This window comes from Triturus cristatus, chromosome 7 (genome assembly GCF_964204655.1).
Source record: "Triturus cristatus chromosome 7, aTriCri1.1, whole genome shotgun sequence".
In the NCBI taxonomy this organism is placed as follows: Eukaryota; Metazoa; Chordata; class Amphibia; order Caudata; family Salamandridae; genus Triturus; species Triturus cristatus.
Window position 1 is genome coordinate 658,282,469 of NC_140590.1, and position 15,862 is coordinate 658,298,330.

Below are 15,862 nucleotides of genomic sequence, written 5' to 3' on the forward strand. Positions count from 1 at the left end.
ACGCCATCGCTCATGCCATCCTACTGAGTCTTTAAATTTCAGCAGAAAATACTACTTTGTTTAACAACTTCCGGAAATAAATTGACAGTGGCATCCTTGTCGGGTTCATGACTTGATTACATAGAAGCCCTATATCTTAGCTTTTGAAGTACCAGGTACGCAAACTGCAAATGATTTTGAATGTGGATGCTAAGTTACATTTAAATACCTGTAGGTTTGCCTCAGTCATTCTTTTACTGCATGTTCTGCACTGCAACTTCCAGGTCCACCACTCCTCAAAATGGCTGCCAAGGCGTTCATTGATTCTATCAAGAACTCTCAGCAGGACTGCCTTGACTACCAGTGCAATTGCCTGGATTGTAATACTTTTCATAGACTGCGCCAACACTTCTCAGCACAGCTCCCATAATTGCATCTGATCATGAATACACTTCCTAAAGCGTATATCTGCTTTTAATGGAACAGCACAGACACTTCTTTGTGGGAAGCAGACTTTCTATGATCAACTAATTGTGCCTCTCCTCTTTCTATGAAAAATGAGTGTGGAAACAATGAGAAACCTCTTTCCCTCTAATCCATCCACCTTTGGCGATGGTGCAACAGTCTCATTTCATTCTCACACTTTGACTAGACAAACAACGTCAGCACATTCCTGCATTTGGCATTGTGAAAGATGTGGAGAGATATTGAATGGAGAACAATAAATATTTGACCATGACAAATGGTTTGAATGCTTGATAGTGACTTACATTAATCCATTAGCATTTTATTCACTTTGTCACTCAATTCCCCTTTCCTCAGTCTACACAAAACACAGCTCTTATAGGTAGTAAAGTTTCACATCTCTCACCATGCATGAAAACCTGAGCTTCCTTGATAGCCTTATCAATCTGGCCTCAGATCTAATGGCGAATGAGACAGCTATCTCTTCGTTGCCTTTGGCTAATCCTTTTACTCACCCGATGTCGCCCCCACCATCGGCCCTTGTGGTGCAGGCAGAAATACACTCAGTCCCCACTAAAAGGAAAAGATTGTCTACCCCACGGAAAGGTAGAATGGTTAAAGACCATAAGAGACCTGGGTGGGTTGGCGTCAGGACGGGTGGCTTACGTAAGGCAGTAGGGCGGGATTCCAGCCCGCTACAGGGAGAGAAGGGGGAGGGTACATCTGGAGGGCCAGTGGTTAGTGCCTGTGAAGAACAGACTGGTGGCCTTGCAGCGTCCTCACCCCCAGAGTCTCTCCTAATTGAAAACATGGAGAAAATGATGAAATCCATACTCCTCCCGGTGTTAGATAAAATCAGGGGGCTATCAGAGCGGGTGGATAAAATGGAGCAGGCAACCCTAGACAATTTTTTCTCCCTAAAATCATTCATTAAATTGCATTTAAGAATTAGGGAGTATGGGCCGGGGGGGCGAACTGGCAGCAGGGAGACCCCTATAGTTAAACAAGGCACAGCTACTACAGCAGGCATTAAGCCAGTTGTACCTGAGGTGACTGATGGTAATTCGCATCCTACCGTTATGGCTGTAGGGATAGCGAGGAAACCTGGGCCATCAGTACTCAAGCCTGTAGAGAAATTAAAGCCCCCTAAGGTCGCTAATAACATCTTAGGTAAAAGGTCGGCATGTGCCACAGCTTCTGGCACCCCTGGCAAAGCAAACTCTATCACCTCAGACGCCATTCCAGTAGCCCCTTGTACACCTGAGACTTTAACACTTAAATCAGCTAATCCTGCAAAGACCCATGCACAGCAGACAGGTGAGGGTCTTAAGGGTGGGAGGGCCTACAATGTTAATCTCCCCCCTGACTGTCAGCCCTATGTAGCCGTGTTGACTGGGGTGCCTGTGCTCAGCCCGGGTAAGCGTGAGACATTTGCTGAACTGTATAACAAGACCCTATTTTGGCTTAAAGAAAACAGACCCTTGCCCAAATTTTGGGAGGGACGGATCATCCACGTAAGGAGAGTTGGCTGGATTGGTACTAAGCAAAAAACTATAAGTGGGGATTGCATCATAGTAAATTTTGAGGATCCAAGGGTTGCTAGCTTTGTATGCAGTGGACCTGTGAGGGAGCATAGCCCAACAGGTAGCGGGGGACCAATTGGCATCCACGACCTTAGTTATTTTAATCCCCCTAATTTGCCAGTGAGGCCAGCCGGAACCCCTATGTGGGAGGATTGGGATGGCAGACAGATTCGTGGAAGCCTCTCCCAATTTAGCCTATTTGGTAATACCCCTTGTCAGCCGCATGGTCGTTTTTGGCAAGGCTACTGACATGCAATCTGCCCAATACAGGAGATGCATAACGTGGCACCCGGGGAGAGATTAGCTAGTAGTCTAATATTTGGAGAGGAGTTGGTGGGGTCACCTACTAGTACCCTTTTTTCACCAACTATCTCTAGGGGGCATTCACCGGTGGCTTCACCCGAAGCACTCGCGTCATCACTGCTCAGTAGGGAGTCAGTTGAGGGGGACATTTTAATCCTGGATGCTGTGGCGTTGCCTATTATTGAGGTGGCTACTGCCACTGCTAATGCCCCTCCTGTAAGTGAATCAGCAATGGGGCAGGGAGGGGCTGGCAGTGTGTCCCTGAAGGTAGCCAGCTGGAATATAGCGGGCCTTGCTCGGAACACAAGCATACCAGACTGGAATGTATTTATAGAACCGTTTGGGATCTGCTTGTTCCAGGAAACCTGGTGCTTGGAACCTCTACATAAGATGGGTTATACCACCTATTTTGTTCCTGCCATACGACCGAGTGGAGGGAAGGGGCGCCCCTCAGGAGGGCTATTAATTTGGGTAAGCATCTCCCTGCGGTACTCCATTAAATGTATAGCTACTAAGTCTCCTGACCTTCAGAGGCTAACAGTGAGAGGGCCATGTGGAGGGAGAGTGCTTGAAATCTTTAATATTTACGTCAGAGGCCCACGGGGTGGCTCGTCCATCCTGCCCTCAACTGGCATTGACGAGGAACTCAAAAATTGTAGCGCTGATTCCCTCGTCATGCTAGCGGGCGACTTTAACTGTACATTTGAACCCCTTGCTGTGGACGATGTGCTAGGCACCAGAGACGATGATGCAAGGAGAGGTATTCCACCGTTACAAATTACGCCAATTAGAAGATGGACCCAAAGTGCCATTGACCTTAATGCCCTTTGCTTGGAGCATGGCCTTAGAGCAACTAATGGCAGATCTAATTCAGATCAATTGGGGGCCCATACGTTCAACAGAGTAGGGCATTCCTCACGGATTGACTATATTCTGCTGAACTATCGTTTGTGGGCTCACCTGGTGTATATGGTGGTCTTGCCGTCCATCCACAGTGACCACAACCTTTTGTCTCTGTCTCTGTCCCCTCTGTGGATGGGATGCTCCCTACCCCCAATCCCCCACGTGTGGAGAACAACACATGAAGTGTGTCCCTCTAACGATGGTAGGCGCCTGAATTGGAAGAACATTGCTGGTAATGAGGGAAAGATCTTGGAGGTAAAATCCATAATGGCTAATATTGTACCTCGTTTAGATTCCCCCCCAATTAGTGCGCAGGAGGTACCCACACTGTTTGCCCAAACTACGAACGCACTAGGCGAACTGTTTTTAGTCCATAATGCGGGAAGAAGGGCTTATAAAAGAGGCGCTACGAAGGGCATTGCTGGGTGGTTTTCACCTGCTTGTCGCGACGCCAAAGGGGAATTAATAAAGGCAGTGAAATCCAAGAATGGAGCCCTGATAAGCGTTGCTAGGGGCAATTAAAGGAGGGCTATATTTAAGGCAAAGGTAGAATGGGAGAACCAGTTTTGGTATGACTTGAAGGCCGCAAGCTCAAGGAAAGACCCGAAGGGTTTCTGGGACCTACTAAGAGCTAGGGATAAACCCGTGGACACAATGATATCATGCAACATACCGGAGGATGCGTGGTTTGACCACTTTTCCCAGCTCTACACAATGCTCCCGGGTAAGGGGGTAAGTTTGCCAGAACAGTATCCCTTAGTACCCTGCGAGTTTAATGATGAGCTCCTGTTTACAGCCAAGGAAGTGGTAGGGGCGATCAAATGTCTTGTCCCCAATAAAGCAGCGGGTCCGGACGGCATACCAGGGGACTTGCTACGCATTAACCCGGAGGAGTGGGGAAAACTTATTGCTGCCCTACTGAATGCTAGTTTTGATGGGGCAACTTTCCCGGTCTCATGGAAGGGTGCTGAGGTCGTTCCAATCTTTAAAAAAGGGAGTCGGAACGACCCTGCCAATTATCGCCCCATAAGCCTCTTAGACTCTTCACAGAAGGTGGCGGGAAAAGTGGTTTTGGGCAGAGTACTGCAGTGGGTTGAGGAAAAGGGCATTCTTTCTGACTTCCAGGCCGGTTTTAGATCGGGTATGGGGACGATAGAGCAATCCTTCCGGCTTATGATGCTGTATTGGAAGGTGGTTGTACTGGGCAAAGGCAGTCTGTATCTCGCTTTTATAGACCTGCGGACTGCCTTTGACCTGGTCCCACGCAGCCAACTCTGGAGTGTGCTCGAGGAACAGGGCATTCCACCATACTTATTAAACATGCTAATTAAACTACATGCTGACAATTTTGCACAGATCAGGTGGGGTAATCAGGGACAAAAAACAGCACGAATACCTGTAAATAGAGGGGTACGCCAGGGATGTGTTCTAGCCCCCACTCTGTTCTCATTGTATGTTAATGGAGTGGTGGAGCACCTGCTGCAACATCCTGCAGATGCACCATCCCTGGCTGGCAGAAGAATACCTACCCTCCTGTTTGCAGATGATACCCTCCTGATCTCTAAAACCCTGGTAGGCATGCAGAGTCTGTTAACTAGCTTTAAATCATTTTGTGATGCAAGAGGGTTAGTTATTAACACAGGGAAAACTAAGTACCTGGTCCTTAACCCCCCGAAAAAGATAGCTAAACCACCGACCTTAGATTCTGTTCCCCTCGAGAGGGTTACGGAGTTCGATTACCTCGGTATTCGCCTCTGCGACTCTATGAGTTGGAAATGTCACCACCAAAAGATGCTGCTGACCCACAAGAGGGTGGTGGGTGCCCTTCTTAAGGAACAACGTGCCTCAACCCTCAAACCCATTGCCCCTATATTAGACATCTACAGGGCAAGGGGTGTCAGTGCAGCACTTTATGGAGCTGAACTCTGGGGGTACACAATGTGGATCAGTTATCCCGCTCAGAAAGTAAATTCCATAAAGATCTAATGGGGCTCCCCCATAGTACTCCAACCCTTCCACTGCTTCTAGATATGGGTACTCGGGCAATTAGTGATCAGGCTAGGCTCCGTCCTCTCCTTTTATGGGCACGAATCTGGAGAGTCCCAGAAATGTCTAGCTACGCGGATGGCTTAACTGATGTATTGGGCCTGCCAGGCTGGCCAAAGATTTGTTGGTTGAGGGAAGTCAAGCGCCTTCTCGGCAATCTTGGCCTAGGCGACGCTTGGAACAACTGCCCCCCCAAAATCTGTCCTAAAGAAGATATATTGGAGATGGGTAGCCGATGGCAGAAGTAGTAATGCCAATTTGTGCAGGACCACCTTGGATTTCCTTTTGGTAAAGGATGTGTCTTTTTGTGAACCATATTTGGATATTATTACAAACCGCAGGGACAGGGCTCTATATTTCCAATTCAGGGTAGGTCTACTTCCCGTCGGGGAACTGACCTCTAGGTGGAAGGTTCCGGCCCAAACAATCTCTTCCTGCCCATTCTGTGAAAATAGGACAGAGTCTGTTCCTCATTTGTTGTTTGAATGCCCGGCTTATGTAGACCCCCGCAGTAGATGGTTAAAGCCACTCTGTAGAGAACTTGGAACTAGACATTACAAGGAGGCCCTACGTATATTGAAAAATGACCCACGGGCCCTTTTTGCTTGTGGCTTAGCAAAGTTCCTAGGATGGGCTTGGCGTATTAGATCAATTAGGCTTTTGTATCTTGTTTAATCTGTATTTTTAACTGTTTTTATCTAATTTATTGGCGCCACTTGTAGTATGAAATGTATGTTTATTTTTCTATGTATTGGCTCCTTTTATTCTTTTATTGTTCATTAGTCTATGTACTGCTTTTTAAGATATTCATTATATCGAAATAAAGCTGATTGATTGATAGCCTTATAGTTGCTGAAATGTTTAGTGAATCACATGAGATCAGTAGCCCCCTGCTAATAAATATTCAGCATCAACATATAGAAGGTACGGATCCTGACACATTCAGCTAAACCTTTCACTCTAGAGCTAATAAGGTAGGTTACAATTAAGACTACAAAAATACAAATTGCATATTGCTATGTTATTTTAGGTAGCATAAATCACATTGTACCCTTTTGCTTTGGTTTCTCAGTGCTGAGAGCTTTCTGGATTCGTTGATGTCTCTTTGTGTAATGTTTGTGTCTCTTTTCCAGTGTTTGCTTCAGCATCAATGTTTGTTTCATCTTTGGTGTTATTGCACAGGCCTTCTTGCTTCAATCAATCAATCAATCAGAATTTGTAAAGCACAGTAAATCACCCGTGAGGGTCTCAAGGCGCTAGAGTTACTAGCTGCTTTGTGGAGAAAGCAGTGAAAAACAAGGCAAAGGCAGAAGAAAGCACTCCGAAAACGAGGGAGAGGAAGGAGAAAGCAGTAAAAAGTGAGGCAAAAGCAGGAGAAAGTGCTCAGAATAATGGGGGAAAGTAAGGAGAAAGTCGCAAAAAATGAGATAAGAGCAGGTGAAGCACTGAGAATAATGGGGGAGAGGAAGAAAAAAGCAGTGAAAAACGAGTCAAGAGCAGGAGAAAATACTCAGAAAAACGAGGAAGAGGAAGGAGAAAGCAGTTAAAAATTAGACAAGAGCAGAAAAACAGGGGGAAAGGACAGAGAAAGCCAAAAGCAGGAGAAAGCACTAAACAAACAGGGGGAAGGATGGAGAATGCAATAAAATAATGGGGGGAAAGAAGGAGAAAGCACTAAGAAAAAAAGGAAAAGAAGGAGAAAGCACCCAGAAAACGGGGGGGGGGGCAGCTTATATGTTTTGGTACCCTCAATGTCTCCCTCAACTGGTGTGCATGACTGCAAGCACATGCATCCATTTCTCTGTGCTCTGTTAATAATGTCTTCATGTCTAAGAGACAAAGAGTCAATTTTCTCTTTTCCACAAAATGAAGGCTGAAAATGACATTGCAATCATGGTATGGCTGTATGCCAGAATATTGAGGAAAGAAATATCATCCCACAAAGGTGTCATAGCTTAAACATCCAAAACCAAAAAATCATGAAAGTAGGAATAGGTATCGACTTACTATTCTTAACTCCACATCTGCATCCCTTGAAAACATATATGGCATCAATGTACAGGCGTGCAACGCCCATTGGGCTCAAAGGGCTTCAACCCCCCCCCATCCCGGTCGTGTGTTTCAGCCCAGGATGAGATAGCTTCCCAGGCACACACACAGCCGCACCCGAGTACTTCCCAGGTCTTTAAAAGACCATTTGCGTGTTAATGAGGCTTTGTTATTTTTCACCCCTTCTTAGAGCCCCTGAAGCTCTACTCTGCCTATTGCTTGAAAAATTAGCCCCCCCCCCGAATTTTTTTTTAGCCCCTCACGAAATTTGGCTCTGTTGCGCTTCTGTCAATGTACATATATTTGCAACTAAGTATTGTAAACCTATTCTTTCCTATGTATACATATGTTCCTGATATTTTAATAGTCAATATTATAGCCACAATAATTTTATAACATGAGATTTAATCCACGATATTCTGGAAGTACATCCCACGCTTATGTCCAGGGCAGACAAAGATACCTACTGAGGTAGTTCATCAGTGTGGTAAACCTAGTGCAATGATGCTTCGAAGTAAAAGGGTCTCTCAAGTTATGCTATGTTATATTAAAGTGACCTTTAAAGCACATGATTACCTGGAACTGTCCTGGCACTAGCTCTGCCAAAAAGGTTTGGAGTAATGTTAGTTACAGAAAAGCCAAGTTTTTAATTCTTTCCTAAAGGATTACAGATTGAACATGGTTCTAATGTGAGAGGATAGGAGGTTCCATGCTTTGCTGTACATATTACAAAGCTTCTTCCACCACAGTTGGCACGTTTGAACCTAGGGACTATCAGTTTCTTACCCCCAGGAGAGCACAAATTCCGGTTTGACTCATACCACTGTACATTCTGTTTCAAGTAATCAGGGCCAGCATCGTGCAATGCCTTCCAGGCAGGACACAAGGCCTTAAAGCGGATTTGTGGCCTAACTGGGAGCCAGTGTAATTTATGAATGGCGTGAGAAGCAGATTTAAATTTAGGGGACCTTCAAAGCAGCCAAGCGGCAGCTTTTTGTAAGGTTTGAAGTGTGTTCAAGTGTTGTTGTTGCATATTCAAATACAGACCATTACAATAATCTAGCTGTTACGATCGTTCTGTGTGTGCCCGGGGCAATGAAGGGGAGAATTTGTTTTATCATCCTCAAGGTGTAGAAAGAGGACGAGGTAACTGCATTTACCTGGCCTCTAAAAGTGAGTTTGTTCTCCATCAGGGCTCCTGAAGTTTATTGCCTTCCTTACAGGTATTGGGAGGGTTCCTAATTCCTCTGGCCATTCAGATGGGGACCAAGAAGTTTGGTTGCCAAAAAGAATGACCCCTCAAGTGATGAAACAGGATGACTCACTTATGAAAGATATTCTGCTGCGTCTTCCCAACTTTCCATGTTATCTGAAATGTGCAGCTATTGATTGTGGAAGTGTTGTCAGCTGAATGAAGGAATATTCTGAATAAGAGTGAGCTGCAGACCAGGGAGTGTTGGTGGCCGGCAGAAGAGAATTGGCCGCATATTGAAGTCTAAGAGAGTCAATAGAAACCGAGTGAATATTTTGCACCTTGCAATGGCGGCAGGATCACAGAGAATGCACCTTTCACTTTTATTAGGGAGACAGGTGGGTGGCATACAGGGCCCAATGTCTGATTACCAAGGGGTTTCTTGTGCCCAATCTCACTCTAAACTGCACTCCCAGGGCAGCTTGTGAAGTGTTACAGCTCTAACACGGATTTTCTGGTCCCTTGCACGTTCTTTAACAGATGATGATGTGACTGTTCTTGATACTCTGAATTTCAAGAGAGTACCTGGACATGACTTTAGTACCTTAGGACATCCAACCTAGTGCAAATAAAGTACTGGGTCACAACACAGCACTGTGCAAAAACAGTAATTGCTTTGCGCCTCGATCCTTCATGCATTTAATATCGTTTTCAAGTGTGCTATTTATGTTTGCATTACCACAATAGCATCTTCTACAATGGTTGGCAAATTTAAATCCAAAAAAACATTCTTTAACTGCTGTTTTAGTTTGGTAATATGATTACACAGCAAGGAGTACGGCTCAAATTCTAAGCGCATTCTAAGGAAATGGAAATTTGTGATGACACTTCAGGAAGGGCTCCAAAATGTGTGAATCGTTTTCAGCTTCGTCAGTGACTGCAACTGACTGGAAACCGACTTCAGCATGGCGTGTTATTTTGCGGCTACATGCATATGGTTCAAATGAGAAGAAAGAGGGGTACAAGGACTTCCAAAAACAGGCCACCATTTAGAAGCTGAAATTAGGCCGATTCTAAAAACAAAAGGGTGCACTGAAACATGAATCAAGAAAGAAGAAAGCCCTTTCTTGCACCAATGCTACCTTAATAAGATGTTTAGAGAAGTAGCGTTATTTGGCAAAAACAAAATCCCCATTTTTGGAAACCACACAAATGTAAGTCTGGAATGTATGAGTCACTGTTGTCTGGAGTACACCCAATTTGCAAAAGCAAGTATTTTGAACTTGGACTTCTTTGAAAATGCCCCTCACACAAAGAATTTGCGTTTCCTTGCACAGGATAGTTTACATTTTCAGCATGCTTTTTAAATACATGCTTTAGGGTGAATTTTCTTTTTTCTAAATATTTAGCCAGATTCAATTTCATTTCAAAGGGCGATGATCCGTAGGTAAATGCCTCATCTATATGTTTTTTTACATTTGTTATGCTAAAAAACGGGTCTATTTTTTTATTTTCTTCTTTTTTAGGTTTTCCCTTACAAATGAGGCTTTCAGCATTCACATGCCAAAGCGTAATGGAGGGCATGCCGCCTATGAAGCAAGTAGTGAAAATGCTGGTTTTGCGATGGGTTCAGTTGCCAAGGTCCTGTTTAAGGAGAATGTTTCATAAAGAATACAATGTTTCATCAGTGCACGATCACAAATTAGATAAGTCTTCTCAAAACCCTTTTAAGTATAGGGCGAGAACTTTCTGAAGATGTTACTCAAGATATAGGGCCTGTTATCGCTGCAAGGGTGTGTATGTGTGCCCTCATGTTAGCTTTGTGAGTCTGTTAAGCCTCTCTGTTATCTGTGCACAAGGTGTCAATTGTTTAGCGAACATTTTGCCCCTGGTCACTGCCAACTTCCAAAATTTAGGAGTAAAATTCCCCGGCTTAAAATTCTTATCTGCTACCCTTTCCAGGTGTCAGAGGGAGAATGGGATATGTTGCATTAGGCAATTGTCCTTCTAGAACTATTCCAGTGTCTCTGGTGCCAGCTTTGGTTATTGTATTGTAACTCAGCTTGAATAACACCTCAGGAATTTGACTTTATAATGATGAGAGGCGGTACCTGCAGTTGAAATCACTGGATCCTGCAGCCAGCAAGACATTGTTGGGATGCCAGGCCAGGTTAAGTATGGTGGATCGGATGGACTTCTTGATGTGTTTGCTCAGCCACCTATCAAAGAAGTCAAGGAATGGTGGATTAGCGCACACGCCATTTTGTACATACACACACAATGTTTCTTCTCTCAACACCCTTTGCAGTCAATAGGCAGAGTGACCAAACAGAAAATTGGGAGACTTTCAAACAGCATCGCCCCTCTATATTCTTTGACATACAGATATAAAGTATGCAGCATCATGTTTTCTAGGTTTTGTGTGCCAATGGCATCATCAGCCACAAGAACACACATAACGCTTTGATTGTGTGATACTAAACGTGATTCAACAATCCACCATGCAGAAAAGTCTATTGAAAAGGATCTGTTATAATTTTTAGAGGCATACCCTCAAGCGCTATGCTCTCCATACTCAATCAATCAATCAATCAATCAGGGGGATTATAAGCGCACTACTCGAGAGGGTCTCAAGGCGCTGGGGGGGTCAGCAGTTCCGTCCAGTCGAAGCGACAGGTTTTCAGAGCCTTCCTGAAGCTGTTCAGGTAAGGGGCGCGTCTGATGTTGGTCGGGAGCTCGTTCCAGGTCTTGGCCGCAATGTAGGCGAGGGATATTCCCCCTGCCCTGGCTCTGTGGATGCGTGGGGTTTCAACGAGGAAGAGGTTGGTGGAGCGGAGGTTTCTTTTGAGTACGTGGAGGGCGATTCTGTTGCTGAATTAATGGGGTCCGGTGCTGTGTAGGCATTTATAGGCGTGGGTGAGTATCTTGAAGGCCAGTGGAGCTTGTGTAGGTGTCAACTGATGTGTTCGTGTCGAGGGATACCGAAGACGAGTCTGGCGTCTGGGTCTGTATCATCTGGAGTTTGCGGAGTAGAAACTTGTTGAACCCGGCGTAGAGGGCGTTTCCATAGTCCAACCTGCCGGTAATGAGTGCGTGAGTGGCTGTCTTCCTTGCCTCAGGGGGGATCCATTTGAAAGTTTTACGGAGGATGCGGAGGGTGTTAAAACAACTGGAGGCGACGGCGTTAACCTGTCGGTTCATGGAGAAGGAGGAGTCAAGTACGATGCCGAGGTTTTTGGCGTGGTCGGTGGGGGTCGGGGGACTGACCTGGGTGGTGAGCCACCAGGTGTTGTTCCATTCCGATGGGGTGTTTCAGAGGACGAGGACTTTTGTCTTCTCCGAGTTGAGATTTAAGCCGCTGTTGCTCATCCAGGCTGCGGCCTTCTGCATTCCTTCCTGGAAGTTGAGTCTGGTGGTGGCGGGGTCCTTGGTGAAGGAGAGGATGAGTTGGGTGTCATCGGCTTAGGAGACTATGCTGAGCCCGTGCTGTCGGACAATGGTGGCGAGGAGAGCCATGAAGATGTTGAAGAGGGTTGGGCTTAGTTATGATCCCTGTCGGACTCCGCAATTGATTTCCGTTGGTTTGGAGAGAAAGGGTGGTAGTCTGATCCTTTGGCTTCTGCCAGTGAGGAACGATCGGATCCAGTTGAGGGCGGTGCCTTGTATGCCAGCGTTGTGTAGTCTGGCTGCGGGTGCGCAGTGGGAGACGAAAGCTGCTGATAAGTCGAGTAGAATCAGCGCTGCAGTGTGGCCTTGGTTGAGGAGGGTGCGGATGTTGTCGGTAGCTGCGAGTAGGGCGGTCTCGGTGCTGTGGTTGCTCCGGAATCCGATTGAGAAGGGTCGAGGATGGCGTTGTCTTCAATGAACTTTGTCAGTTTTGCGTTGACGGTCTTCTCGGCGACTTTCGACGCAAAGGGGAGGAGCGAGATGGGCCGGTAGTTTTTGAGGTCCGTCGGGTCTTCTTAGGGCTTCTTGAGCGGGGGCCTGACTTCTGCGCATTTCCAGTCGTCGGGGAAGGAGCTAGTCCTGAGGGTGGTGTTAATGGTGCTTTGTAGTATGGGTGCAATGGCGGTGGTGGCTCTGTGGTATATGTGTGGAGGGCAGGGGTCTGTGGGGGCCCCGGAGTGGATGCTTTTCATGGTCGTGGTGGTCTTTTCTGTCGTGATCGGTGTTCAGACGGAGAGAGTGGGCTGGTTGGCGTTGTCAAAGGGGGAGGGCTGGCTGCGGGGTCAGGGGTATGGTTGTTGAAGTTGCTGTGGAAGTTCTTTATCTTCAGGTGGAAGTAGGATCTGAGTTTGTCGCAGAGGCCCTGGGAGGGGGTGATGTGGGGCTTGGTGAATTCCTGAATGACGTTGAAGAGTTCCTTGGGGTTGCTGGAGTTGGTGAGGATTCTGTTGTGGATGAAAGTCCTTTTGGTGGTTCTGATGCGCTGTTGGTATTCCGTCATGGCGTCCTTGTAGGTGGTGTAGTTTTCAGGTGTCTTGCTGTTTTTCCAGTTCTTCTCCAGGCGCCTGCAGGTGCATCTGGCTTCTTGGGGGTCAGTGGTGAATCAGGCGGCTTTTCTGGGGCACTGCTTGTCGGGATTGGGGGGCAAGCTTGTCTGCGCAGTTGGCGATCAAAGTGTGGAATTCTGGTGCTGCGTGGTTAGCGCCGGTTGCAGTGGTGGGGGTGTTGCCATTTAGGGTGGAGTTCAGTTGTTCCTTGGTGACTTTGCTCCAGTTCCTTCTCGTGGGCACGGAGCAGGTTCGGTGGCTTGGGTTTGTTGACGAGGAGGTGTACACAGTGGTGGTCAGTCCAAGGGGGTTGTGTGGTGTGACTGAAGTGGATGCTGCTTCCTCCAGCGAAAATGGGGTCGAGAGTGTGTCCTGCCTTGTGGGTCGGTGTGCTGATGAGTTCTTTCAGCCTGATGTTGGTGAGTTTGTCATGTAGGGTGGCGGAGTTGGGGTCGCTGGGGTTGTCGTGGTGAAAGTTCAGGTATCAGATGAGTAAGAAGTCTGTGGCGGCAATTGCTTGGGGTGTGATGAGTTCGGTGATGGTGTCGGCGAAGAGGGCCCAGGGGCCGGGGCGTCTGTAGGCGAGGGGGCCTCGGAGTGTGGAGTTGGGGCTGGTCTGGACCTGGAAGTGCAGGTGTTCGGCGGCAGGCAAGTTTTCGCTGGAGGCGGTGAGGCGGAGGGAGTTTTTGTGCGCGATGGCGATGCCTCCTCCCGGGTTGTTGGGGCGGTCCTTCCTCTGGATCTTGTACCCGTCTGGGATAGTGATGGCGATGTCAGGGGCTGAGGAGTCGTTGATCCAGGTTTCAGTGAAGAAGGTGACGTCGGGTGAGAGTGAGTCCAGGAGGCTGCAGATTTTCACAGTGTGTCTGTGCATGGAGCGCACGTTGAGGAGGATGCACCATAGGGCGTCGGTGTCGGCGGTGCTTGCGGTCGGGGCGGTTTGGGTGAAGGACTGGCGGCAGTTGTGCAGGAGAGCTGTCTGTGGGTCGTGTTCGGCGTGGACTGCTGGCAGCTGTTGTTCCATCAGGGGTTGAGTGCGCATAAATAGGGAAGGGGGAGGGACTTGCAGCTGGGAAGCGGGGACCGACTGGGTGGAGAGGCTGCAGGGGAAGCAGCGGCAGGAGTGACAAGGGGCAACGCTACAATACAAAAACAATAGTCAACAAGGGGCAACGCTACAATGCAACAATACAAAAACAATAGTCAATAAAAGAAGACTCAGAAAAAGGTACGAGTTGGAATACAGTGGATAAAGAAAAGGTTAAACACACCAGGAGCAGGAGCAAGGGATACGGGCCAAGGGGAGCAAAGCGAGCAGGAGGTGGACCTGAGGAGCCTCGAACACTTACCAGGAGGAGGTGGATGAGGTGCGTGCAGACAGTGGAGCTGCTGGGGAGAGTGCAGTTCTAAGACCAAGAGGTCAGAGGACTTGCACACGTCCCCCGCAGCGGCCACCATAAATAGGGAAGGGGAGAGGGAATTGCAGCTGGGAGAGGGAACCGGCAGGGGAGAGGGGCCGCAGGGGGCGCAGCGGCAGGAGTGACAAGGGGCAACGCTACAATACAAAAACAATAGTCAACAAGGGGCAACGCTACAATGCAACAATACAAAAACAATAGTCGATAACAGAAGACCCAGAAAAAGGCAAGAGTTGGTATACAGTGGAAAAAGAAAAGGTTAAACACACCAGGAGCAGGGAAAACGGGCCGAGTGGAGCGAAGTGAGCATGAGGTAGACCTGGGCACCATCAAACACCTACCAAGGGGAGGTGTATGAGGTGCGCGCAGACAGCGGAGCTGCTTGGGAGAATGCAGTTCTAAGACCAAGAGGTCAGAGGATTTGCCTACTGACGATCTCCCAATGGTAAATCATACGACGTGTACTTTACGCATTGCAGTCATTTTTCATAAAATGATAGGTCACGCTACCTTGTGAGCCTTTAGTAGATGTGGGTTTGCATTGATTCCAATGGACGTTTAAACATTTCTCTCAATGTAATGCCCAATTTGCATCCATAACCAGGGGTTTTGTACTATGTGATGCAATTCTGTTTAGCGGTGTGCTCGCTCAGACTTTCAGCCAAAGTACACTCTTGTACATGAAAATTGAATGACTCTTTACTTTCATGTCACTTTGCTGCACCTGAATGTCCAGCAAATCTTTAGTACATCGGGTGCATATGTCTTCAGACCTACATCAGTTTTGATTTTGTGTCAACTGCCCCAAAAAGAAGAGGATCTGCCTCCCTCTGTTCAGTTGCGGAACTGGCATTCAGTTTCCTTCCACTGATGCCTCTGTTACCAGCCACATACTGCAAACAGCCACCTGGGACTCAATCTCTGCCTTCACAAACCTGGAGCATGCCATTTCCTCAAAATGAACTGACTTTGCAGGACTGGTTACAAAGATCTCAGCATGGCATTAAGTGCCAGTGTTGGACAAAAAATGTAAAATGTGCTCACCCTCAGCTTTCATGATCACGTTTTTCACAGGAGCAAAATGAACAAATACATTTTGCATCAAATTTGCTCCATGCATAATACCAGTGGGAAAACATGTATGCTCCCGATTACAGCCTCATTACACATCGGGGATATGGTTGCTGGTTTGTTGGACTGCGACTTCAACCCGCCCTTTTGGATTGAGATATATGCCTCTTTGGGAGTAGTGCCTGTGCACACGGACGGAGAGATATGTGCTTGCAGCACAGACTGTTACTTGTGCAGATACTGAAGCATTATGCTCTATCAGTGGTACACTGCTGACATCCAAGCACTGCTACACCCATGAAGAGCACTGACTGAGCTGCATATAAGGAGCAGCATTGAAACAAAAGTGAAGAATAACTA

At 47.1% G+C, this 15,862-nt stretch overlaps 1 protein-coding gene across 1 annotated transcript in view; it reads right to left on the bottom strand.

Annotated features, from left to right (window-relative positions):
• Nucleotides 1-15,862, bottom strand: part of LOC146810305 (actin-related protein 2/3 complex subunit 1A-B-like) — a 164,359-nt gene that overhangs the window by 92,350 nt on the left and 56,147 nt on the right. Inside the window, exon 5 of the mRNA XM_085617302.1 lies at nucleotides 10,632-10,739. Within this exon, the coding sequence (XP_085473428.1) occupies nucleotides 10,632-10,739 (108 nt within the window). The remainder of the gene's footprint in view (nucleotides 1-10,631; nucleotides 10,740-15,862) is intronic.